Source organism: Vanellus vanellus, assembly GCF_965231255.1.
Source record: "Vanellus vanellus genome assembly, chromosome: 3".
NCBI classification, from domain to species: Eukaryota; Metazoa; Chordata; class Aves; order Charadriiformes; family Charadriidae; genus Vanellus; species Vanellus vanellus.
This window is the reverse complement of record NC_138907.1, coordinates 29,109-54,705: the sequence shown is the minus strand read 5'-3', so window position 1 is coordinate 54,705 and position 25,597 is coordinate 29,109. Positions and strand designations below refer to the sequence as shown.

The following is a 25,597-nucleotide window of genomic DNA, read 5'->3' as shown; positions in this document are numbered from 1 at the left end:
GTGTGTCGGTGTATATAAGGTGTATTGTCTATGTGAAAGATTAATCAAAAGGAGTTGCTTGAGGTGGGAAGGCTTTTCCGGAGAGGTTCCACATGTTGTCAGGTAGTCCCTCTGAATGGCAGCTTCCGGTTCGGTCCCTTAGCTTTCGGAAGTGACATTTAGTCTGATATGTGCCAGCCGTGCAATCTACCTAGCCCTGCAAAGTGCAAATATTAACCTAAATGCATATTAAGATAGTGTGTGTTAGCTCCTGAACTGAAATAGAGAGCGGGTGTTCCAGCGGAGGCAAGCAAATCGTGTTGATTTACAGTGGCTTGAGGATTTGGCCCATTACCGCTTCTTTATACACTTTGAAAAAGAAATGCCAACTCGATAGTTTAGGCTTTAACTGGAACATGGCAAGTAATTGTATGTTTTGGCGGACCCCTAGTAATGTTGCAGAATCTTTCTCAGAAGTTGTTCCATGGGATAGCCGATTCCTCAGGTAAGAGCTACTTGTTTGTTCAATCCTCCATCTTAGGCCTGCTCCTCAGGTGCGTCCTCCTTCTCGCAGCGATTTCCGAGGAACAGTTTTCGAAGAACAGCTCTGATCACAGAATCACAGATTGGTTAGGGTTGGAAAGGAGCTCTGGAGATCATCCAGTCCAACCCCCCTGCCAGAGCAGGGTCACCTACAGCAGGTTGCACAGGATGACCTCCAGGCGGGTTTTGAATGTTTCTGGGGTCGGAGACTCTACCGCCTCCCTGGGCAGCCTGTTCCAGCGCTCTGCCACCCTCAAAGTAAAGAAGTTCCTCCTCATGCTTTGATAGAAGTTCCTAGGTTCCAGTTTGTACCCGTTACCTCTTGTCCTGGATCATCAAAGATGATCCAGGACAAGAGGTAACGGGCACCAATTGGAACGTAGGAACTTGAACTTGAACTGGAAGGTAGGAACTTGAACATAGGATTATCCTTGATGATTCAGGATAGCTGTGTGTCTGACCAGTCTGTCTTTCGAAGGAGGTCCTGGGCCAGCTCCAGCCATGCTGTGCTGAGCAGAGCCCCTGGCAGCAGCCCCACAGCTCACTCCCAGTGTGCCTGAATGGAAAAGGTACCAAAGTTGCTCCAACACTTTCTGAAAAACTCTATAGTGTTACCCCACAAGCGCAAAGCGACGGCAAAGCCCGTGAAATGACACCGGTGCTTCCAGAAAATGTCAAGCTTCCTGCCCAAGGGTGACATGCCATGCGGTGGGGTCAGGGCCACGCGCTGAGCACCCGGTGCGCTGGGGTTGCCCCAGCGGTTCCTGAGCAGCTCCTGCAGTGCTGCCGCCGGTACCGTTCTGGCGGCTGTAGTTGTTTAAAAAGCCGTTGCTGTTTCCGGCGTAATCTGACGGCAGTTTTCTCGGGCATTTGGGCCTCTTCTAATAAGTGTGCTGTGAGTCCATCTGCAAGCATTCACCTGTCGAGGTCAAATGACTGGTGGTGCTCATCTGCCCCCGTGCTACTGCTGCTGCCTCCCGTGAATGCTCATGTGCCTGCGTGCCCCTGTACAGGCACAGATGCACGCGCGCAACACCTGATCCCGCATCCTAATTATTTTTCGCCCGGTTCTCGGAGTTGTTCTGCTTCCGGCTGATGAATGGGAAAGTGTAGTAGTGCTGTTTCATTTCACCAGCCTCTCAAGTGTGGAAATTCTGGTAAATTTGAGAACAAGCGAGATTGGATTGATAGTTACACCTCCTCCTTTAATTAGCCAACCACAGGATCTGTGGAGGCAAAGGCCGGGGGGGTGTGTCGGTGTATATAAGGTGTATTGTCTATGTGAAAGATTAATCAAAAGGAGTTGCTTGAGGTGGGAAGGCTTTTCCGGAGAGGTTCCACATGTTGTCAGGTAGTCCCTCTGAATGGCAGCTTCCGGTTCGGTCCCTTAGCTTTCGGAAGTGACATTTAGTCTGATATGTGCCAGCCGTGCAATCTACCTAGCCCTGCAAAGTGCAAATATTAACCTAAATGCATATTAAGATAGTGTGTGTTAGCTCCTGAACTGAAATAGAGAGCGGGTGTTCCAGCGGAGGCAAGCAAATCGTGTTGATTTACAGTGGCTTGAGGATTTGGCCCATTACCGCTTCTTTATACACTTTGAAAAAGAAATGCCAACTCGATAGTTTAGGCTTTAACTGGAACATGGCAAGTAATTGTATGTTTTGGCGGACCCCTAGTAATGTTGCAGAATCTTTCTCAGAAGTTGTTCCATGGGATAGCCGATTCCTCAGGTAAGAGCTACTTGTTTGTTCAATCCTCCATCTTAGGCCTGCTCCTCAGGTGCGTCCTCCTTCTCGCAGCGATTTCCGAGGAACAGTTTTCGAAGAACAGCTCTGATCACAGAATCACAGATTGGTTAGGGTTGGAAAGGAGCTCTGGAGATCATCCAGTCCAACCCCCCTGCCAGAGCAGGGTCACCTACAGCAGGTTGCACAGGATGACCTCCAGGCGGGTTTTGAATGTTTCTGGGGTCGGAGACTCTACCGCCTCCCTGGGCAGCCTGTTCCAGCGCTCTGCCACCCTCAAAGTAAAGAAGTTCCTCCTCATGCTTTGATAGAAGTTCCTAGGTTCCAGTTTGTACCCGTTACCTCTTGTCCTGGATCATCTTTGATGATCCAGGACAAGAGGTAACGGGCACCAATTGGAACGTAGGAACTTGAACTTGAACTGGAAGGTAGGAACTTGAACATAGGATTATCCTTGATGATTCAGGATAGCTGTGTGTCTGACCAGTCTGTCTTTCGAAGGAGGTCCTGGGCCAGCTCCAGCCATGCTGTGCTGAGCAGAGCCCCTGGCAGCAGCCCCACAGCTCACTCCCAGTGTGCCTGAATGGAAAAGGTACCAAAGTTGCTCCAACACTTTCTGAAAAACTCTATAGTGTTACCCCACAAGCGCAAAGCGACGGCAAAGCCCGTGAAATGACACCGGTGCTTCCAGAAAATGTCAAGCTTCCTGCCCAAGGGTGACATGCCATGCGGTGGGGTCAGGGCCACGCGCTGAGCACCCGGTGCGCTGGGGTTGCCCCAGCGGTTCCTGAGCAGCTCCTGCAGTGCTGCCGCCGGTACCGTTCTGGCGGCTGTAGTTGTTTAAAAAGCCGTTGCTGTTTCCGGCGTAATCTGACGGCAGTTTTCTCGGGCATTTGGGCCTCTTCTAATAAGTGTGCTGTGAGTCCATCTGCAAGCATTCACCTGTCGAGGTCAAATGACTGGTGGTGCTCATCTGCCCCCGTGCTACTGCTGCTGCCTCCCGTGAATGCTCATGTGCCTGCGTGCCCCTGTACAGGCACAGATGCACGCGCGCAACACCTGATCCCGCATCCTAATTATTTTTCGCCCGGTTCTCGGAGTTGTTCTGCTTCCGGCTGATGAATGGGAAAGTGTAGTAGTGCTGTTTCATTTCACCAGCCTCTCAAGTGTGGAAATTCTGGTAAATTTGAGAACAAGCGAGATTGGATTGATAGTTACACCTCCTCCTTTAATTAGCCAACCACAGGATCTGTGGAGGCAAAGGCCGGGGGGGTGTGTCGGTGTATATAAGGTGTATTGTCTATGTGAAAGATTAATCAAAAGGAGTTGCTTGAGGTGGGAAGGCTTTTCCGGAGAGGTTCCACATGTTGTCAGGTAGTCCCTCTGAATGGCAGCTTCCGGTTCGGTCCCTTAGCTTTCGGAAGTGACATTTAGTCTGATATGTGCCAGCCGTGCAATCTACCTAGCCCTGCAAAGTGCAAATATTAACCTAAATGCATATTAAGATAGTGTGTGTTAGCTCCTGAACTGAAATAGAGAGCGGGTGTTCCAGCGGAGGCAAGCAAATCGTGTTGATTTACAGTGGCTTGAGGATTTGGCCCATTACCGCTTCTTTATACACTTTGAAAAAGAAATGCCAACTCGATAGTTTAGGCTTTAACTGGAACATGGCAAGTAATTGTATGTTTTGGCGGACCCCTAGTAATGTTGCAGAATCTTTCTCAGAAGTTGTTCCGTGGGATAGCCGATTCCTCAGGTAAGAGCTACTTGTTTGTTCAATCCTCCATCTTAGGCCTGCTCCTCAGGTGCGTCCTCCTTCTCGCAGCGATTTCCGAGGAACAGTTTTCGAAGAACAGCTCTGATCACAGAATCACAGATTGGTTAGGGTTGGAAAGGAGCTCTGGAGATCATCCAGTCCAACCCCCCTGCCAGAGCAGGGTCACCTACAGCAGGTTGCACAGGATGACCTCCAGGCGGGTTTTGAATGTTTCTGGGGTCGGAGACTCTACCGCCTCCCTGGGCAGCCTGTTCCAGCGCTCTGCCACCCTCAAAGTAAAGAAGTTCCTCCTCATGCTTTGATAGAAGTTCCTAGGTTCCAGTTTGTACCCGTTACCTCTTGTCCTGGATCATCAAAGATGATCCAGGACAAGAGGTAACGGGCACCAATTGGAACGTAGGAACTTGAACTTGAACTGGAAGGTAGGAACTTGAACATAGGATTATCCTTGATGATTCAGGATAGCTGTGTGTCTGACCAGTCTGTCTTTCGAAGGAGGTCCTGGGCCAGCTCCAGCCATGCTGTGCTGAGCAGAGCCCCTGGCAGCAGCCCCACAGCTCACTCCCAGTGTGCCTGAATGGAAAAGGTACCAAAGTTGCTCCAACACTTTCTGAAAAACTCTATAGTGTTACCCCACAAGCGCAAAGCGACGGCAAAGCCCGTGAAATGACACCGGTGCTTCCAGAAAATGTCAAGCTTCCTGCCCAAGGGTGACATGCCATGCGGTGGGGTCAGGGCCACGCGCTGAGCACCCGGTGCGCTGGGGTTGCCCCAGCGGTTCCTGAGCAGCTCCTGCAGTGCTGCCGCCGGTACCGTTCTGGCGGCTGTAGTTGTTTAAAAAGCCGTTGCTGTTTCCGGCGTAATCTGACGGCAGTTTTCTCGGGCATTTGGGCCTCTTCTAATAAGTGTGCTGTGAGTCCATCTGCAAGCATTCACCTGTCGAGGTCAAATGACTGGTGGTGCTCATCTGCCCCCGTGCTACTGCTGCTGCCTCCCGTGAATGCTCATGTGCCTGCGTGCCCCTGTACAGGCACAGATGCACGCGCGCAACACCTGATCCCGCATCCTAATTATTTTTCGCCCGGTTCTCGGAGTTGTTCTGCTTCCGGCTGATGAATGGGAAAGTGTAGTAGTGCTGTTTCATTTCACCAGCCTCTCAAGTGTGGAAATTCTGGTAAATTTGAGAACAAGCGAGATTGGATTGATAGTTACACCTCCTCCTTTAATTAGCCAACCACAGGATCTGTGGAGGCAAAGGCCGGGGGGGTGTGTCGGTGTATATAAGGTGTATTGTCTATGTGAAAGATTAATCAAAAGGAGTTGCTTGAGGTGGGAAGGCTTTTCCGGAGAGGTTCCACATGTTGTCAGGTAGTCCCTCTGAATGGCAGCTTCCGGTTCGGTCCCTTAGCTTTCGGAAGTGACATTTAGTCTGATATGTGCCAGCCGTGCAATCTACCTAGCCCTGCAAAGTGCAAATATTAACCTAAATGCATATTAAGATAGTGTGTGTTAGCTCCTGAACTGAAATAGAGAGCGGGTGTTCCAGCGGAGGCAAGCAAATCGTGTTGATTTACAGTGGCTTGAGGATTTGGCCCATTACCGCTTCTTTATACACTTTGAAAAAGAAATGCCAACTCGATAGTTTAGGCTTTAACTGGAACATGGCAAGTAATTGTATGTTTTGGCGGACCCCTAGTAATGTTGCAGAATCTTTCTCAGAAGTTGTTCCATGGGATAGCCGATTCCTCAGGTAAGAGCTACTTGTTTGTTCAATCCTCCATCTTAGGCCTGCTCCTCAGGTGCGTCCTCCTTCTCGCAGCGATTTCCGAGGAACAGATTTTGAAGAACAGCTCTGATCACAGAATCACAGATTGGTTAGGGTTGGAAAGGAGCTCTGGAGATCATCCAGTCCAACCCCCCTGCCAGAGCAGGGTCACCTACAGCAGGTTGCACAGGATGACCTCCAGGCGGGTTTTGAATGTCTCTGGGGTGGGAGACTCTACCGCCTCCCTGGGCAGCCTGTTCCAGCGCTCTGCCACCCTCAAAGTAAAGAAGTTCCTCCTCATGCTTTGATAGAAGTTCCTAGGTTCCAGTTTGTACCCGTTACCTCTTGTCCTGGATCATCTTTGATGATCCAGGACAAGAGGTAACGGGCACCAATTGGAACGTAGGAACTTGAACTTGAACTGGAAGGTAGGAACTTGAACATAGGATTATCCTTGATGATTCAGGATAGCTGTGTGTCTGACCAGTCTGTCTTTCGAAGGAGGTCCTGGGCCAGCTCCAGCCATGCTGTGCTGAGCAGAGCCCCTGGCAGCAGCCCCACAGCTCACTCCCAGTGTGCCTGAATGGAAAAGGTACCAAAGTTGCTCCAACACTTTCTGAAAAACTCTATAGTGTTACCCCACAAGCGCAAAGCGACGGCAAAGCCCGTGAAATGACACCGGTGCTTCCAGAAAATGTCAAGCTTCCTGCCCAAGGGTGACATGCCATGCGGTGGGGTCAGGGCCACGCGCTGAGCACCCGGTGCGCTGGGGTTGCCCCAGCGGTTCCTGAGCAGCTCCTGCAGTGCTGCCGCCGGTACCGTTCTGGCGGCTGTAGTTGTTTAAAAAGCCGTTGTTGTTTCCGGCGTAATCTGACGGCAGTTTTCTCGGGCATTTGGGCCTCTTCTAATAAGTGTGCTGTGAGTCCATCTGCAAGCATTCACCTGTCGAGGTCAAATGACTGGTGGTGCTCATCTGCCCCCGTGCTACTGCTGCTGCCTCCCGTGAATGCTCATGTGCCTGCGTGCCCCTGTACAGGCACAGATGCACGCGCGCAACACCTGATCCCGCATCCTAATTATTTTTCGCCCGGTTCTCGGAGTTGTTCTGCTTCCGGCTGATGAATGGGAAAGTGTAGTAGTGCTGTTTCATTTCACCAGCCTCTCAAGTGTGGAAATTCTGGTAAATTTGAGAACAAGCCAGATTAGATTGATAGTTACACCTCCTCCTTTAATTAGCCAACCACAGGATCTGTGGAGGCAAAGGCCGGGGGGGTGTGTCGGTGTATATAAGGTGTATTGTCTATGTGAAAGATTAATCAAAAGGAGTTGCTTGAGGTGGGAAGGCTTTTCCGGAGAGGTTCCACATGTTGTCAGGTAGTCCCTCTGAATGGCAGCTTCCGGTTCGGTCCCTTAGCTTTCGGAAGTGACATTTAGTCTGATATGTGCCAGCCGTGCAATCTACCTAGCCCTGCAAAGTGCAAATATTAACCTAAATGCATATTAAGATAGTGTGTGTTAGCTCCTGAACTGAAATAGAGAGCGGGTGTTCCAGCGGAGGCAAGCAAATCGTGTTGATTTACAGTGGCTTGAGGATTTGGCCCATTACCGCTTCTTTATACACTTTTAAAAAGAAATGCCAACTCGATAGTTTAGGCTTTAACTGGAACATGGCAAGTAATTGTATGTTTTGGCGGACCCCTAGTAATGTTGCAGAATCTTTCTCAGAAGTTGTTCCATGGGATAGCCGATTCCTCAGGTAAGAGCTACTTGTTTGTTCAATCCTCCATCTTAGGCCTGCTCCTCAGGTGCGTCCTCCTTCTCGCAGCGATTTCCGAGGAACAGATTTCGAAGAACAGCTCTGATCACAGAATCACAGATTGGTTAGGGTTGGAAAGGAGCTCTGGAGATCATCCAGTCCAACCCCCCTGCCAGAGCAGGGTCACCTACAGCAGGTTGCACAGGATGACCTCCAGGCGGGTTTTGAATGTCTCTGGGGTGGGAGACTCTACTGCCTCCCTGGGCAGCCTGTTCCAGCGCTCTGCCACCCTCAAAGTAAAGAAGTTCCTCCTCATGCTTTGATAGAAGTTCCTACGTTCCAGTTTGTACCCGTTACCTCTTGTCCTGGATCTAGGTACAAAGGCAGGGTAATATTTATATCTCTGTTGTACAAAGTGAGTGGGTGGGACTGCATTCAAGCCGTTGTTCTTCGGGGTTGTTGCACAAAACATTTCTCATTCCTTGTGGTTGTACTGTTAGCCGTTGTACAAAATATTTCTTGTGGAAAGTGGAAGAACCTTCACATCCCAAACAAGCCTTTCCTTGTTTGTGAGTACGACGTCCAGCAGAGCACCTTTCCTTGTTGGCTTCTCCCTCACTTGAGCCAGGAAGTTGTCCTCAGTGCACTCCACGTGTATCTCCTGGATTGCCCTTCTGTATTGTTTCTCCAGCATCTGTTGGGGTGGTTGAAGTCCTCCAAGAAGAGCAGGGCCTGTGAACGTGAGTCTCCTTCTAGCTGTCTGTCAAAGGCCTCATCCTCCTGTTCTTCCTGATGAGGTGTCCTTTAGCAGACAGATGTGCCCTACAGTGTCACCCATATTGGTCTGCTTTTTAATCCTTACCCATACGCTGGCAGCTGGCTCATCGCTCATCCCCAGAGCAGAGCAGATCTCCGCACCTTCCAGCTATTTTCTCACATAAAGGGCAACTCCACCTCCTTGTCTTCTCAGCCTGTCCTTTCCAAAGAGCCTGCATCCCTCCACCGTAGCGCTCCATTCGTGTTGGCCATCCACCACGTGGCTGTGACTTCAGCAAGACCATAGACCCGCAGCTGCGCATAGGTCTCTTAATTCCTCACGTTGATTCTCCGTGCTGCGTGCCGGAGTGCGCGGGCACCGCGGAGAGGCGCCTTAGCGTGCCAATTTCCCCGAAAGCACGTCTCTGCTAACAGAGCCTTGCGGACTCCTCCTTCCTTACACGCAAATGTGACCCCACTCAAGCCCTGTTTTGATGATTTAATGTGAGGCAGGCTCTGCATTTTGTGTCTGCCACCCTTCCAGATCGCCCCCGTTTCTGGCACGTGTCAGCTGGATGGGAACCACCGGGGGTATCGCTGGTCTGTGCCGCAGAACACGCTGCCGTCTGGAGTGTAGGCAGCTCTTCATCTTCATCTCTGACTTGATTTTACCACTAACGTAGTCATGAGGCTGCTCTGCTCGCCACGTTGATGCTTCTGCTGGTACTGTAAATGAGTTCCTAATGTGAGTTAATAAGGAGAAATGCAAAACGGTTTGTCGAATACACTTGTGCGGCTGTGAAGCCCAGCACCGATACCCTACAGCTGTAATTAATAGGTATAAGAAATTACAATTATTCATAGCTTTCACATTAGACTGTGGCATGTGTGGGCTGTCGTCACTTAAAAGTATAAAATGTGTTTGCTGATGGCATTGCGGCTGCATAGTTCTGTGCGCCGAAGCCTCTCGCTTTGCATAATTACAGCTGGCAGTTTATTTCCCGTTCCTGCACACAGGACTCGGGAGCTATCTCAACAAATAATGGCAACAAAGCCTAATGTTTTAGTAGAAAAGGTAAAGTCACTGTTATATTTAAATGTTCCTGTCTTGAATGTACTCCCAATCCCTGCAAAGTGGAGAAAACCCCCATCGTGTAGTCAGGGTTACATATTCGACAAGTGGAAACGCAAGTTGAAAAAGCAGTGTGATATGAAGATCTGAATGTGAACTTTCCTCCCTTCGCGTGGAGGTAAAGCGGGCGTTCCAGTTCCGTTTTCCGTTAGCAGCGGCTACCCAGCAAATCTGACGCAGGTTGCCTGGAACACGTTGTGGTAGCTTATAGGAAGGATGCGTTTTAAATCCTCCTTTCGGTTGCCTTTCTGTCCTTTTTCGGTGTGAGAAAAGCTTGTTACGTTTCAATGACCCTGTTCTCTTAGATTGGCCTCCTCGAATTTAACCGCGGGGAGGCAGGGCGAGTGCCGCGCACAGGCTAAAAATGCCCGAGCACAACTGTTTCTCCGCAGCTGGAGTTTGCGGTTGGGATCCTTTGCTTTTGTGTTTGGAATAAATTTTGTTCAGCGACTGATGGGCTGGTTTGCTGGCTTCTGAGTTCCGCGTGTTAACGAAGCTGCAGAAACCTGGTTGAGATGAGACGGGACAAGAGCAACCATAAAACTGCCAGAAATCAAATGCTTTCAGTTACTGAATAGGAAACTTTGACAAACAGCCTCTCAGAGGTCGTTCACTTGTAATTGTGTCTAAAATTTGACTTTGTCTTGTAGCATAGAAAACAGTATTTTCTCAAATGGCAGAACAAATGGCTTTGGATGGTCATAGTTTCTTTTCCAATTATAGGTTAAACGAAAAAGGGCCATATTGGCGCAATAAAACATACAGCACTGGAATAGATTTTTTTTTTTTTTTTTTTCTTGTTTACTCAGCAGCAAGACCGTCCCGCAGAATGGAGTAATCAATAACCTGGCTTTTTAGCTTTTAAGTAAGATAGATTAGAATTCTAACAAACCAATTTTTACAGATTAATAGCTAGGCCACGTGAAACAAATCTCTCTGGGGAACGAGAGAGCAAAATTAGACTCCTCAAAAAAAATAACTCCTTCATTAAAATCTGGCAAGTCTAGGAAACCATTTGCAATTAAAGCTAATGTGCTATAATTAGGCATTGGAGCTCGTATAACACTCTGTGATGCAGATGGATGCAGATGACATGCAAACCTCTGTTCTGCTTGTGGGTTTTGAAATATGTTTGTCTCTCCTCACCACTCACCTACAAATTACAAGTTGTTACGTTACGCGCTCTTGTAATTTGGCCTGTGGCTTCCGCAGGAGCACACAGCCTGTTCTCCATGGTCTTGCTGCTTTGAACAGTAAGTTGAAAGCAAGCGAGTGTCGCAACGCTTACTTGTTCTTTACGCTTGATTTAAAATAGTTGCTTTTTCGAGAAATAGAGAGAGTATTTTGCTGTCTTTCCAATGTAGTTTTTGCTCCGAGGAGTCTGTCACCTGCTTGATTTCCATTCCCTGTCCTTCATGTTGTGCCACTAAGGTAATAACGAAGTGCAATTCATGCCGGTTGCTGGGCCAGGAGAACAGAAGTGATGTCTCTGCACAAACCTTGATAATCGGTGCCCTCTGGCTCTCGTGACAGCGCACAGCGTTCTGCTAGCGTTGGTCACCTGAAGGGGAAAGCGTAACTCCTGGCTGGTGGCTGTCCTACTTTGCGTAGACCGTGGAGCTGGTGAATTGCTGTTGCTGAGTCAGGAGGACGAGGAACGGGTTCCCATTTTGGAGATCAACCACAAAGTGTGAATTTGGCACGAGTGGGTGCAGTGACGCCTTCCTCAGTTTGCAGCAGCTTCAGTCCCACTGGCACTGCTGAAAGCTTTGCCTGCCCAGAGCTGAATAAAAGAAAAGCGCGGTAGCTTTTCTTTGGGTACCCAGAGGCAAGAGACACCGCTGCCAGTGGGCACTCACCCTTTCCCAGCAGCTCTGTGTTTAGACCAGACTGTTCTGGCGGAGCATTGTTGCCCACAGACTTACTTGTATTTCCCTTTTCCTTCCCTCCCCGGTTTCTCTGCCTGCTCTGTGCCGGATAGAGGTCTCGAGCACTGTCTCGGGCTTTAGGAAGGCACTGTGCGCCTCTCATCCGGCAGCAATCTCCCGGGCAATGAGAGATGCTGACGTTGCTTCCAGCGCAGGGTCCTCCTGGAAGGACCTACAAGAAAGCTGGAGAGGGACTTCTTACGAGGGCATGTAGTGATAGGACGAGGGGGAATGGCTTCAAACTGGAAGAGGAGAGATTTAGATTAGATATCAGGAAGAAATGTTTCCCTGTGTGGGCGGTGAGCCCCTGGCGTAGGTCGCCCTGAGCAGCTGTGGCTGCCCCATCCCTGGAGGTGTCCAAGGCCAGGTTGGACGGGGCTGGGAGCAGCCTGGGCTGAGGGGAGGTGTCCCTGCCCAGGGCAGGGGGTGGCACTGGGTGGTCTTTATGGTCCCTTAAAAGACCCTTAAGGTCTTTTAAGTAAACTTGTTGCCTTGCTTCTCTGCTAATTTCTTTTAATTATTAGTTCGGGGTGGTTTTTTTTTAGTTTTGGGAAGTACTAGTGTGTTATTTTTCTGCCAAGTGGGAGAAAGAAATTGCTTTTTCTTTGGTGGATGTCCCCAGCATGGTGGGGTATGTTTGTGGAAGGTTATTCTAAAGCTGCCAATGGTACTTATAAGGAATTCTGCCCAAAACTGTGGTATTAAACAATTCTTCAGGTTGTATTATTTTATGTTTTATGTTTTGAGTTATAGGTGGTGACATTTTCATTTGGTTTTGCAGTGTGTTGAGTAAGCTATATTTAGTGTAAAAGGACTCCATGATCTTCATGTTGGCTTGGCTGCAAAGACTGGGAAGAATGGTCTTCCCAGAATGGTTTTGCCATTTCTAAGATATAATGTGTTCTAACACGCTAGGTAACAAAAATAACTAAGAAGAGGTCTTAGTTCTCTCTTCTTCCTTAGCTAAGTTGTATTCTTACAAATAATCGCATAATGCTAATTTATATTTTATTTTTTCCCCAGGCTATGGGCTTCGTTGCCACCGAGCTATCATCACCATCTGCAAACTAATTGGCATTAAAGACATGTACGCCAAGGTTTCTGGATCCAAAAACTTGATTAACGTTACCAGAGCGCTCTTTAAAGGCTTAACACAGCAGGTGGGTTGCACTGGCAGTGGTACTATACGTTAGGTCAGGGGACAGAACGGGATTGATATTTTGATAGTTCGTGGCCAAACAGTTTATATGCAAGGCTTAAAATGAAGTAATTTTCCAAAGAGCAAACAAAATCAGGATGTGAATAATTCCTCAGCAGCTGTATGAAGTTGTCCAGTCGGAAGGAGCTGCGTGTAACTCTGCCTGTTCCGCAGCCCAGTGCCTCCAGGGCACATCTGAATTTCCGGGCTTTCAGTTGTAGTGGTTTTGGTGAGATTTGAAATATCACGGGCAGAGGAAGTTGTGGCCCGGCTTCGGTTGCTGCCGCTTGGTTGTCTGCATTCTGAGTTTTTGTTGCCTGAGGACTCGACGTCACAGCTGCTTCTATCGCTAGTATAATTAAGATCTCTGAAATAAATCAGGGAGGTGGTGTCATTTCGTCTAACTCAAAGTGCTCACAGTGGAGACGTCTCTGAACCGGCTGTCTGTAGTTGATGGAAAGATCCAACGCGCAGCATTTCGTCTGACTTCCTTTGAACGCCGGCCTTAGGATGAGTCAGTCCTTTGGATATTTCTAGTGATCTCATTCGGTCGTAGAGTCTTGGTAGCTGCCGGGATGTAGCTGCTTACGTTCCCAGTATAGCCCGGCAAAGCTGTAGTTGTCGAATCTGTCGCCCCGTCCCAGCCAACTTTTATCAGTTTAGCTTTGGGAGGGGGTTATGATCCTCTCTGCCCAACGAGATAGTTACAGGTGCTTATCTGTATCTGAGGTTAATCAGACTTGAGGAATCTGTCATATATTTTCGATGCATTGTCTCTGAGAAGTCTTCCACAGAATGAACAGAAGAATAGAAATAAGCCTGCTGTATAGATTGTTGCTTTGAGAGATGTGCGCTTGATGTATTTACTGACTGCCCTGAATGGGAAAAATTTCTGTTCCCGGTAGTATTATTTATGATTATTTATTTTGTAAATTCTGAGCGTTAACAAAACAACCTGTATGCAAGGAAGAGGTAGAGTTGAAAATAATGTTAAATTCATGTGATTATATTAGCTAATATTACCTGTCAGGGCAGTAATAAGCATTTTACTGTTGTCAAAGCAAGATTTCTACCCTTATAAAGACATAAAACCGGCACGTTACTAACATGCCAACATGCATCCTTGCTAGCGGGATGTGCCTTTTCTGGCCAGGCACTTTCCAGAGGCAAGTTCCTCAAGGATGACATTGTAATGCTAATAAATTTGCAGTCTAGTTACCCTATTTCCTGCTGCTCATGCAATTAGCTCAATTGAAACCCATGAGGATGAGCCTGACAAGTCATTTATTTTACGCAGTTTAGACTGTTTTATTAGTAAATTACTTTTTTTCTTTGCGTACCCTGTATACCATGTAGAGTTTGACTTGAAGTAAGTCAACGTTGTGCGTCATTACTTTGATTGTCTCTTCTCTTTCCTACACCAGGAGACCCACCAACACTTAGCAAACCAGAAGAATCTCTATGTAGTGGAGTTCCGGGAGGAACAGGGCCCTCTGCCCATCGTTGTGGCACTGCCTGAGGGGACCGTCCGCGAGGATCCCGAGCCTGAAGATGAGGTTCCAGACACAAAGCTGGAGTGGAGTGATGTGAAAGAAGCTCAGGGAATGAAGAAATCTCCCTGGGCGAATGTCAGACGGACAGCATGGTAAAAGCTTCGGTCCCTCTGTCTCTTCTGCTCGGAGATGCAACTGGGAAAGCCTAACCCAAATGTATGGGTTGTCTGGGCTTACATTTCAGAGGAGGGCACCAGTAGCTCTCTCGTGCTGTTCATATCGCTGCTCCCATTGCTGCTGTTCAGTAATGCTGTTTGCTTTCCCCAAATTATTCTGACCACTGTTCGACTAGGTACATTCAGATGGAAGCAGCCGGTGAACATGACTTTGTCTTCAAGCATGCATTTACTGATTTCTGAAGATGATGTTTAATCAACAGACCCCATGTTTCTTTCACAAGCTCTTGGGAAACTACTGAAAAGATAAGGTTGTGAAGCAATAAAGAATCCTCGGAATGAGTTCAGTGCGGGTTTGTTGGGGTCTTTTTTGCAAAATGCCGATGTCTGGGAGATCTTGAAGCAGGGGGCAGTAGAGGGAGTTAATGTGCGCGCTCTCCATCTTACTCGCTAGGCTCACTCATTTGAGCTGCGAAAGCAGAAAGTAGAAGTTGTGTGCCTTCTGTGGGGGGGGAGGGGGCAACGTGATGGTGGGCAACAGCTGGAGTTGTGCAAACACTATTCATGCAAGTGGGGGAGTTCCCCAAATGAGGCAGAGACCAAATATCTGAGGACAGCCACCCCACAGTCTCCTGTGGGATATTGCAGTGTGTTGACTGGCGTTGGAAGTCCAGTCTGAAACCTGCAATCCAGCCTTTCTTACGGTGCTCTCCTCTGCTCGGGTGCTGGGATAAGAACTAACTTCGTTTTCTGCCAGTTTGCACAGTAGAGTCTCGGACCCTACCCAGAGCTCGGAAAGTGCTACGGCTGTCAGAGGGTTAAAGGAGAAGGAGTCAGTCCACAATACACACCGGCCTCTGACTGGAGGTGGAGTGAAACCCTTTGCCTAGCAGATCTCCAGCTGAAGCAGCCAGAGGTACGTGGCAGATGCTAGATTAGCTCACTGGTTGGAGGATCCATCACCCACGTCCCACCAGAAGACTCTGCATCCACATGCGAGGACATAATGCTGTACCTGGCAACTCCGTCTTTTTGTCTTGGGCATGGCAAAAGAGACAGTGGAACCAAACCCAAACAATGTTTTATCACTCCAGGCTATAAAACAATTGTGGAGTTAATTTCTGTGCCTCCCAGTCTGTGAGGAGCAGCTGAGGGAACTGGGGTTGTTTAGCCTGGAGAAAAGGAGGCTGAGGGGAGACCTTATTGCTCTCTACAGCTCCCTGAAAGGAGGGGGTAGCGAGGGGGGAGGCGCTCTCTTCTCCTTGTGTGGTCTTGGGAAGGGCTGAAGGAAGACAAGGTGTAGGGACCTCACCGGTCCACCTTGTATGCTAGTAGAAATGAGGAGCTGCAAGGTAAGGAAGTGGTAGGGTGAAATGTCATTTGCCTTTTCAGAACTTAAAGAAAGTAAGGTAGTAACCACCAAGCTCCCCCTTTCCCCAAGGTCTGCGCCCTAGCTACACTTGCATCTGCTCCCATGAGGGTCTCCAGGACGGCTCTGCCTTGCTTCTGCTCTCTGGAGGAGGTTTAGGGCTCTTCTCAGAGCCACAGGACAGCTCATGTTTGAACGCTTCTGTGAATCAGGAGTAAGGCACTTCCATCCCTGTCTTCAAAGCAAATGGAGTTTCAGCGTTTGAATCTGTGGGCGTAAGGCAGACCAAGGAGCAGGAGGGAGGCCATGGTCTTGGTGTGAAGATCAGAGGTGGGGAATGGACCATAGCTGGATGAGGTTCATATATAATACAGATGCTTTTGTAGATGTTTTACCCAGCACACCATTTGCTCACCGCTCACAGATAAAGCTGACTGTAAAATGAGAAACGTCAGAAACTTCTGCATTTTCCGTGGAGCTGGCCAAACTATTCTATTAAGTTTCTTTTTGTTCAGACAAAGCAAATTCTGCAATTCAGAAGGTGGAAGTGCTTCTACCTCATTGCATCACTGGAGGCAAGGTATCCAATATACAAATATTTGGGGAACAGCTAACGTTGCCGTTAAGAAGCTATTTAATTAAGCGAGAGCAGCCAAGATTACGATCTGGGCATAGTTAATGACTCTTGTGTCTGTAATCTTGTTTTTATCACAGGAGCTGAGGTTTTGCCTGCCTTCAGGTGGATAGTTCTAACTGAAGTCTAATTGCCTGCTCTCTAGAGTAGATGCCTGCGGACCTCCTTGTTCTGCTGGGGAAGCTGGAGAAGAACAGAGGTAGAAACTCCAGTTACACTGCCAGTTGAAATCTGGTGGTAGCTGTGGTTTTTAACAGTGTGACAGGATGTGTAAGTGCTTGTTAAAAAGGACTGATTTGTGGTGTTTTAAATGGGCTGCTACATCCAGCATGTCCAGAGAAGGGCAACGGAGCTGGTGAGGGATCTGGAGCACATGTCTGATGAGGAGCGGCTGAGGGAACCGGGGGCGTTCAGCCTGGAGAAAGGAGGCTGAGGGGAGACCTCGCTCTCTGCAGCTCCCTGAAAGGAGGGGGTAGCGAGGTGGGGTCGGGCTCTTCTCCCAAGGAACAGGTGATAGGACAAGAGGAAATGGCCTCCAGTTGCACTAGGAGAGGTTTAGGATGGATATTAGGAAAAATTTCTTCACAGAAAGGGTTATTAAACATTGGAACAGGCTGCCCAGGGAAGTGGTAGAGTTGCCATCCCTGGAGGGATTTAAAAGTCATGTATATGTGGTGCTGAGGGATGTGGTTTAGTAGTGTACTTGGCAGTATTGGGTTAACGGTTGGACTTGATGATCTTAAAGGTCCCTTCCAACCTAGGTGATTCTGTGATCTGCAAGGGAATCCCAGAGATGGGGTGGATGACTGAAATGGCATGAGGAGGATGCTGTTGGAGATCAGGTGCCAGTCTGGGGGGAGCTGGAGATGTCTGAGCAAATGCAGAGCCTGGGATGGAGCAGTCCTGTGCACTGGGAGCAGCTCTGCCGGCGAGGACTGCCCGTGCCTCATGGTCAACAAACTGCAAGGGCCAACCCTCTGCAAGCAGCTCTCGGCAGAGCCAGCCGTCTCGCGTTCTGGGGAGCCGTGCTAATATACAATTAACCCCAGACGAGTATCTCCATGGGAGAAGGATGAAGCCCGCAGTGTTCATCATGCCCAATGTTTCCAGTGGGGTGACAGCAAATCCTCAGGGCTGCCTGTGGGGACAAGACCTGGTGCACTATGGTAGATGGTTTGTAGGTCGTGGGAGATTCTCTGAGCTCTGGGCAGCATCTTTCCCTTTCAGCAGCATGGAGGTGTGCCGTTTTCCAGGCAGCAACCTTGGGCTGTCCAGCTTCCAGGGCGTGTGGGTCTCCGTGGCTGTATGAAGGCGATCGGAGCCATGATGGGCAATGGACACGTCAGGGTACTTTTTTCATTTTCTTTTTCTCTCTTTTTTTTTTTTTTTCCTTTGGTCTACTTTCCACCATGCAGGGAACCCGCATAGCGCTGCAGGTCACCTGGCAGGTGCCATGCCTGGTGGAACGAAGCCACACCTCCATGTGTCACTGTCCCATGCTGGGGTGCAGCAGCCCTGTGCTGAACACTCTTCAGCTGCATGGGATTGAAGCCGGGGACCACACTGGGAGGGCTTCAGTGTCGCATCACTGCTTTCTGTCAGTTCATTTGGATGCTCTTGACCTTGTGGTGGCCCTTCTCTCTGCCCAGCTCTCCCCAGGCTTGGCTTATGTTGGGGCCATGGGGCATCCCTCCCAATGCCATGGCCACAACCTTGTCTCAGCCCGCGCCCCAGCTGCCGCGGGGCCGATGGGCACTCCCATGCCAGCAGCATCCGGCTGGGTTTTTTCCGGTGCCGGTTTACAGCAAGGTTATGCTAATGCTGGGGAGGGGAGGAGGTATCTCAGCAAACCAGGTGGGGCCAGAAGGAAAGGGACGAGCAGGTGAACTAGTGCAGACTGGTGTAAACTGGTCCGTGGCAGGGAAGGGAGAAGAAAAGGGCAAAACAAGGCAGAAAGGAGGGGAGGAGACATGGGACCCCTGCCAAGATATAGGCTGTACATGTGACGGGCACAAGGTGCAGGGACGTGGATGTGAGGGGACAGGCAGCACGGCTGGGCCAGAGGTGCTGGCCACGCCTGGGGGCAGGAGGTTCACAAGAGATACCGCATCCCGGGGTCCAAGGTACGACAGCAAATGTCCACCTGTGTAAATAGACCCAAACAGAAAGGTGTCTTTGTGTTTTAATGCGAAATTCAGGGGCGTTAAGAGAAGCAGGGCAAATCTGGGCACCACCCCCCCCTCCACACACACCCCGTGATGACATGATGCTGAAACCAGTTTCAGCAGGTGCACGTTAAACCTTCAGTACCAAGTGCCATTGTCCAAAGCGGCTGTGAGTTCCCTCCCTGCTCTGAAAAGAGGTTTCTTTTTTTTCCACCTCTGTTGCAATCGAATTGCTTTTGTCATGCTAACACAAGCAAAACAGGTCAGGCTGGTTTTTCAGCAAGGAAAAAATGAGAAAAAAATAAAATGTTTTCCTCACATTGCAATTAAAAAGCTTCAACCCAAATCCATGGTCACAGCTTAAAAGTCACCCCCTGGATCTGAAGCAAGAGCGATGCCTCCAAGTCAACTTCTATTTCCCTTCCGTTCCTCCAGCCCAGGAACTTCAGACTCAAGCTGGAAGCAGTTTTTGACCCACAAGCTGGAAGGGCTAATCTGGTACCACTGTTTATTAGGCAACTCTAACATGTGAAAACACCTTTTCTTGGGTCTAAACCCCATTTAAATTAACTCACTGTCGTGGTTTAACCCCAGCTGGCCATTAAGCACCACACAGCCGCTCACTCACTGCCCCAGCTGGGACGGGGGAGAGAGAATTGGAAGGGTAAAAGTGAGAAAAACTCGTGTGTTGATAAAGACAGTTTAATAGGTAAGTCAAAAGCCACACACGCAAGCAAAGCAAAACAAGGAATTCATTCACTGCTTCCCAGGGGCAGGCAGGCGTTCAGCTGTCTCCAGGAAAGCAGGGCTCCATCACGTGGAATGGTTACTTGGGAAGACAAATGCCAGAACTCCAAATGTCCCTCCTTCCTCCTTCTTCCTCCAGCTTTTATTGCTGAGCACGATGCCATACGGCATGGAATATCCCTTGGGTCAGTTGGGGTCAGCTGTCCTGGCTGCGTCCCCTCCCAGCTCCTTGTGCTCCCCCAGCCCACCCACTGGTGGGGTGGGGTGAGGAGCAGAAAAGGCCTTGGCTCTGTGCAAGCGCTGCTCGGCAATACCGAAAACACCCCTGCGTTATCAACGCTGTTTTCAGCACAAATCTAAAGCAGAGCCCTGTACCAGGAAGACAACGAACTCTATCCCAGCCAAAACCAGCACCTTCATTCAAGTTAACACTCTGGAGTAATTGAAGCATCCACATAAACGTCGTCACGGATGTACGGGGCTGCGTACAGCAAAGGGCAAACAGCAGAAAGGACTCTTGTCTAGTTGCAAAGATCACAGCAAACCTGCCTTTATTAGCGCCATAGTGGTGTATGCGAGAGCAGCCACGAGCCAAAGAGAAGAGTTGGATGCCTCTGCTTATTCGGATCACCCATGCAGTTTTCTCCTACAGTCTACCATGCACCTTCTAAGTGGTATTTCTCAGGGGGATTGAAGACAGTGGTAATTGCTGGCATAATGGTCGTGCCTCATAATTCAGCAATACCCTGCAGGAGCTGCAATAACTAACATTGCCCCTGAGGCAAGTTAAATATCATCCCCATTCCTCATCACGAGTCAGAGATGGCATTTCCAGAAACGGCATAAAAAAATGTTCTTTTGGCACAGCAGGTTTAGGGAGGGAAACAGGCTTGCATGGACGGGCGGCAATTAAAATGACCTGCTTTCATACTCGTGCTCCTTCGTGCTGGTTGTCCAGGCTTCCCCTGATAGCAATACCGACCCTGGAGGCATAAAGGTGTGGTTCGGGGAGATTTTAGCACTTTGAACCCAACTATATTATTCTTTTTAAAGCTGGATGTTTTTTCTATTTGGGCCCCAATTGCCAGCATCGAACTGTACCCGGCCCAGAAGAGACTGAAGGGAAACAAATGGTGCCAGGATAGAATTTTCGCGGCAGGCTCTTTGTCTTCATTGCCATGGTCCCACATAAAAAGCTGCTTGTTTATAGTATATACATTTAAAAAACAAAACCCAAACCCAGCCTGGAAACTGCAGTCGTTGAACAACTTTCGCATACATGGGGTGACCACAAGACACACTTGTGAGGGGAGGCTCTTAGGATGATTTCCATCGCAGGAGCGAGTACACCTTATGGATCACGTACATCAGGGTAGCTAGGAATGCAAATACCTGCAATGGAAAAACACATCAGCCAGTTAACTTTTTATTACGTGGTATGAGTTCCTGCACTGAGCAAACACCTTGCGATGCATTAGAAGTCTATTGACTCTTGCATGTTTGGAGACATTCATATGTAGTAGGATGGGGACTAGTTTCTCTCCGCCTCTCCAAGTAAAGATTTGCCCTTGAGGTCCCTCCGCAGTCACCTCCTCCCCTTCTTTCTCCCCCACTTGCCAGGCACTCACCACAGCAGCAATGTTCTCCTGGTAGATGGTACTTATTAGAGGGCTGTTAGAAAACAAGCCGACGCTATAGGTGAAGTAGGCTTCCAACACGGCAGCACTGAGGTAGAACAGAGCCGCTGTCTCCTGGCAGATGACATCCTAAGAAACAAGGCTCACATGGTCATTTCCAAGGAAGCAGCACATCGCGAGGGGTGGGGAGGGGGAAGGAACCCACCCAAGCCAACCCCAGCCTGCGATTTGGAGGGCAGGAGCAGCGGAGGAGACTGTTGTCTACCAGTGACACCAGGGAGGGGAGAAGCCCTGAGGTTTATCGCTTCCACTTACCAAGGTGATCCAGGAGCTGCTGCCCCCGTGTGCCCCACAGAAGTAGAGGCACAGGAGGGCAGTGGTCATGACAAAGCAGAACACAGAGACAAACATCACCCAGCCTTGCAGCATGGGTGCTGGGACCTTCGAGGATGCCACCAGGATCCAGACAAGGCCCCCAAAGATCTGCAAGTGCAAGTGAGAGGAAAGGTGAGTGTGGGATAAGTTGGCTTAGGCAGAGCAGAGCCAAAAGCCATGCATGCCTCTGGCACTAGTGCTGTGCGTGGCAACAGCCCAGGGATGCCTTGGAGCTCTTCCCAGTCTCCACTTGAAACCAGGTACTTAGCTGGGAGCATCTGCCTCTGACCTTGACCCAAAAAAAGCCTCCTGGTGTCACTGCCCTTCACACCCTTCCCACATCAGTGGGCTGGGGAGGCTGGGTCAGACACTTTTGAAGGCTGGTTTCAATGAACTTATTCCAGAAGGGCATGTTTGCATCACACCCGGTGTGGCAGATCCCTGAAAGGAGCAGTGTCAAACTCGGCTCATCTGCACAAACATGTTGCCTCCTGAAGGCCACGTGCAAATGTCTCCCTGAAAGATGAGAGAACAGGTTGAAGAGAGGTAATACAGCCAGTTTTACTCTCTGAGGGAGGGGAAATAAGGTTGAGGCTTCCGGCTCCTCCTGGGAAGGGGGACTTGTATTGCTGCTCCAGCTGGTCGGGTCATCCTTCGTTGGCTACAGCAGTGCTGTGCAAGGTCCCAGCTGCTGGTCAGGTGGCAGGTGGGACCCCATCCTTCTCAGCCAGCCTTGGGAGTTTGCTATGGGTTTTCCGGTGGGGTGGGGACCACAAAGACAGCTGTATCTAGACTCCATCCTTTCTCCACCAGCAGATTCCTCCACAAGAGGATGAGAGCACGATGTCCAGTGCTGTGGAGTGTCCAAGCGGCAAGTGGTGTCTTTGCACTGAAATGCACTCAGGAACTTTTCTCGGCTACAAATCAGCCTAGTTGTTTCTTGAACCTGAGCGAAGTTTAGCCTACACAACATCCTATGACGCGGAGCTCGTCAGCTGAATCCACACTGTGTGGAGACCACTGCTGCTGCTGCGGGGACCTGTCCCTCATCACTGGTTGGTCTTGGTTTTGCTCGCAAATCTCCAGAGGTAAGAGAGACTCACTGACTCTAAGAGCATTCTGGTTGCCAGTGTATCCCAGGCCAGCCTTTGCCGGCATCCAAGTGCCAGTTCGTACAAATCATGGCGCTTCCATTTACTTGGAGGCGTTTTGCAAGTGGAGAAAAAGTTTTCTGATTTATGTACTCAGAAAATGTCACATCATTAGTTTCACCCCACAGTTGTAGGAAAGTTCACTGGTTCCATTGCGCAAATTGATGCGTTAAATGAATGATGTGGTTGACACCTTGCAAACATCTGAGTGAAAACTGGTCTTCCAAAGTGCTGTTCTTTGGCGCCTTTTGTACAACCAAAGACTGATGCTTGAACACTAATCCAGTCCCTGTAATATCTCATGTGGTGACACCATGAATGCGTTGCAGCAAAAGATCCTGGAGAAAACCTTGCGGTTGCTTTGTTAAAATCCAACACAACTGGGGTGAAATATGAGATTAAGGGGAGCAGCATCACTTCTCATTTCTTACCACTCCCCACCTCTCCTTCCTGCAGGATGTGATTTCTCACTCAGGCAAGTTATGTTTGACGTAGTTTGATTACTGACTTTGGTTTTATGGTGCTGCCGTTCAGCAGACCCATAAAAATGAGGAAAGGTTCAAAAGGTTCTCAACAACAACCCACAGAAGGTTGGGAACAGCAGTCTAAGAAAAAAATGTCTTTTAAATAGCCTTTTATAAAGCAAACGTATCTGTTTTCAGCTTATTTCAGCTTTTCCACATAGACCTGGCTACCCATTTATGCTTAAAGCTCCTCCAATAAAATAGGTTACAAGAATTAAACCCAGCCTTACAGAATAGAAATGGTAGTTCTTAATCAGCACATCCAGATGTGCCAATCACCTGAGCTGCAGGCAGGACCTTCTGCCATTTTCACAACTGTCTTAGCATTTGAAATGCCTTTTCTTTTTTTGTGGTTACCGTATTAACCCATCGCAGGCAACCTCAGATTCCACTAACGATTGAGAAACTCTTTATCCTTCTGAACGCTGTGATTCAAGGCAGCCGCCTCCTTTGTACACAGCAGAGATAATGCAGCTGCACAACCTCGAGTCACACACCTCCTCCAGAGACAGAGAAGTCTGGTTATGCTGCATTCCTCTTTCCCCGGTGGTTCCTGAGCCTTTAGGATGCACATTTCCAGATCTTACCCAAACCAAAGGGTAGGGTGTTTATTTTTGTCTCATTAAGCAAGCTGCCTTGATAAATCCCCTGGAGACAGGAATTGCAAACCAACAGTTCAAGGCACAGTCGGTACCCGTAAGGATGGCGAGGCCAACAGCACGCTCGGCACCAGGACTAATGCAGTCCAGTGGCAGGGGTGGCTGGCAAGTGTCACCCACCCAGAACCTCCACAGGGGACTTTGCACCCTGCTTCGTGCAACTAGGAAACCTGGGTCGGGCTTTCAGGGCCTGGGCACAGAGACCAAGTCCCAAGAGCGTATTTGGAGGAGTTGAAGCAAAGCCTTTCCCTACACATCGGCAACGCCTGCTTTAACCCAGTTCCTCTTTGCTTGACTGCTGTCACGAGGAGAACAAAGTAAATGCTGGAAGTCCCAAGAGCGTGGCTTGAGTTGGGTGACAGGGAATGATTTAGTCCCAGATGGCAAAGTTGAAGTTTTGAGCATGAAATAATCTTGAGTGGCACCCTCCAACACTCAGCCAAGGCCCTCCGTGCTGGAAGAAAGTACTCAGGCTTTGGAGAAAGCCTCTCAAACTGTTGCGAGAAGAGCAGGTTTCATGGGCGGGGCCAGAAGACACAAGACACAGGTCCTAATTGAAACTTTCCATTTTTAGTCAGCGCTCACAGCACCTGCTTTGCTGTGTGACAAATACATTAAGATTACAATCTTTTCCTGCTCAATGAAATTGCAATATAGGAAGAAGTTACAAGGTGCTTGTTCACCCTTGGCTCACCCACTCTTGCCCACACACCCAGGTCCAGCACCCCGCTCCTCCAGCTCAGGACCCTCGCAGCCGAGCAGCCCAGCTTCGGCAGCCGGGGCTCTTTGCTGCCACAACCACCTACCTCAGCCAGCCTTTACACCCCTGCTTTCAGCAAGCAGTTTATCCTCTGCCTGTATCAGCTGCTAAAATCATCTTCCAATTAATTAACCGGCTCAATTTGGCAACCTAGTTTAAACCCACCAGCAACCATTTCAGCTTTGTTAGGCAGGAAAATAGGAAAGGCTTTCAGAGGCGCCACAGAAATCGCCTGCAGACGAAAGGAGAGCTTCGGAGCCCCCAGCTCTGGATGGGTTTTCTTTGCGGGTGAGCCAGGCATCGGGCTGCCTCCAGCCCCCCCGGTGGCTCAGGGACCCGGCGTAGCTCCTGAGCCACATGCTTTATGTCAGGTCTCATCCCTCCAGCGCCCACAGTATGAAGTCTGCCGGATGCCCCACAAGCAGCGTCTGCCCTCCCCAAGGAAAAGGCGGCACTCACGATTTCAGGGATGAAGAGCACATCTGGGAAAGTTGTCAGAACGGCCAGGCCGCTGGGCAAAGAGGAGGTGGAAGTCGCCGAGGACATCGCGAGCCTCTCCCACGGGGACCTGTCAGGTGCTCTGGCTCTAGCTGCTGGAGGTAGCTGCCAAATGCAGGCTCCTTCCCTCCCTCTCTCTCTTCCTCCTTCCCTCCCCTTCTTCCTGCTCTTCCTTCTTCCCTCCTTCCTTCCTGCTGGCAGGTGAAGACAGCTGTGAATGGCACAGGCGCAGCCACACCCTGTGACCAGGGGTGACTTGGTGGCTGTCGGGGAGGTTTTCGGGAGATGTGAGCCGCCCCTGAGGCATTTGTGTCTCTACACAAGCTGAGCACGGAGGGCAAGTCTCTGGGCGGTGGTGGGTGGCACTGGCTTACATCTGAGGACAATAGGGAAGACCTGTACCCACCCAGCAGGGCAGCCTCTCATCCCCTTTATTTGCACAGTAAGTCACCTCGTCCCCCGCCCACATGAGCTGGCCACAGCGGCCGGCACCAGGGCAGCTGGCGGCCAGGGCAAGCCAGGACGTGCTGGCTATTGGCAAACCGTGGGGCTGAGGGATGTCTCACAGATGGAGATGCAGCCCGAGACAAGGGCAGTTGAACTGCAGGGCAAACCACTTCCATCACCTCAAAAGGAGATTGGATGTGCCAAGGTAACAAAAATGATCAAAAATAATGAGATTTCCCAAGGCATTTGGCTTCTTTTTTGTTGTTGTTTTGATTTTTTTTTTCTTTAGTTTGGAGGCCATGGGAGTGAGTCAGTCCCCTCTCCGTAATATGGAGTGTTTACTTCTTTTTAACGTGCTCACTTGGATAACCAGTAAAACC

At 49.5% G+C, this 25,597-nt stretch overlaps 2 protein-coding genes across 2 annotated transcripts in view; one reads left to right on the top strand and one right to left on the bottom strand.

The window, feature by feature from the left end:
* Positions 1-14,592, top strand: part of MRPS5 (mitochondrial ribosomal protein S5) — a 106,559-nt gene extending 91,967 nt beyond the window's left edge. The window contains exons 10-11 of the mRNA XM_082480911.1: positions 12,408-12,544; positions 14,007-14,592. Of these exons, the coding sequence (XP_082337037.1) occupies positions 12,408-12,544; positions 14,007-14,231 (362 nt within the window). The 3' untranslated portion in view covers positions 14,232-14,592. The remainder of the gene's footprint in view (positions 1-12,407; positions 12,545-14,006) is intronic.
* A 5,891-nt stretch (positions 14,593-20,483) lies between these two features.
* MAL (mal, T cell differentiation protein (MAL blood group)) lies at positions 20,484-24,818 on the bottom strand (the record flags this gene model as incomplete). Its single annotated transcript, XM_082481647.1, has 4 exons — positions 20,484-20,558; positions 20,795-20,932; positions 21,119-21,286; positions 24,732-24,818. The coding sequence occupies 4 exons, from the start codon at positions 24,816-24,818 to the stop codon at positions 20,484-20,486; spliced, it is 468 nt and encodes a 155-aa protein (XP_082337773.1).
* Between the last annotated feature and the right edge of the window lie 779 nt (positions 24,819-25,597).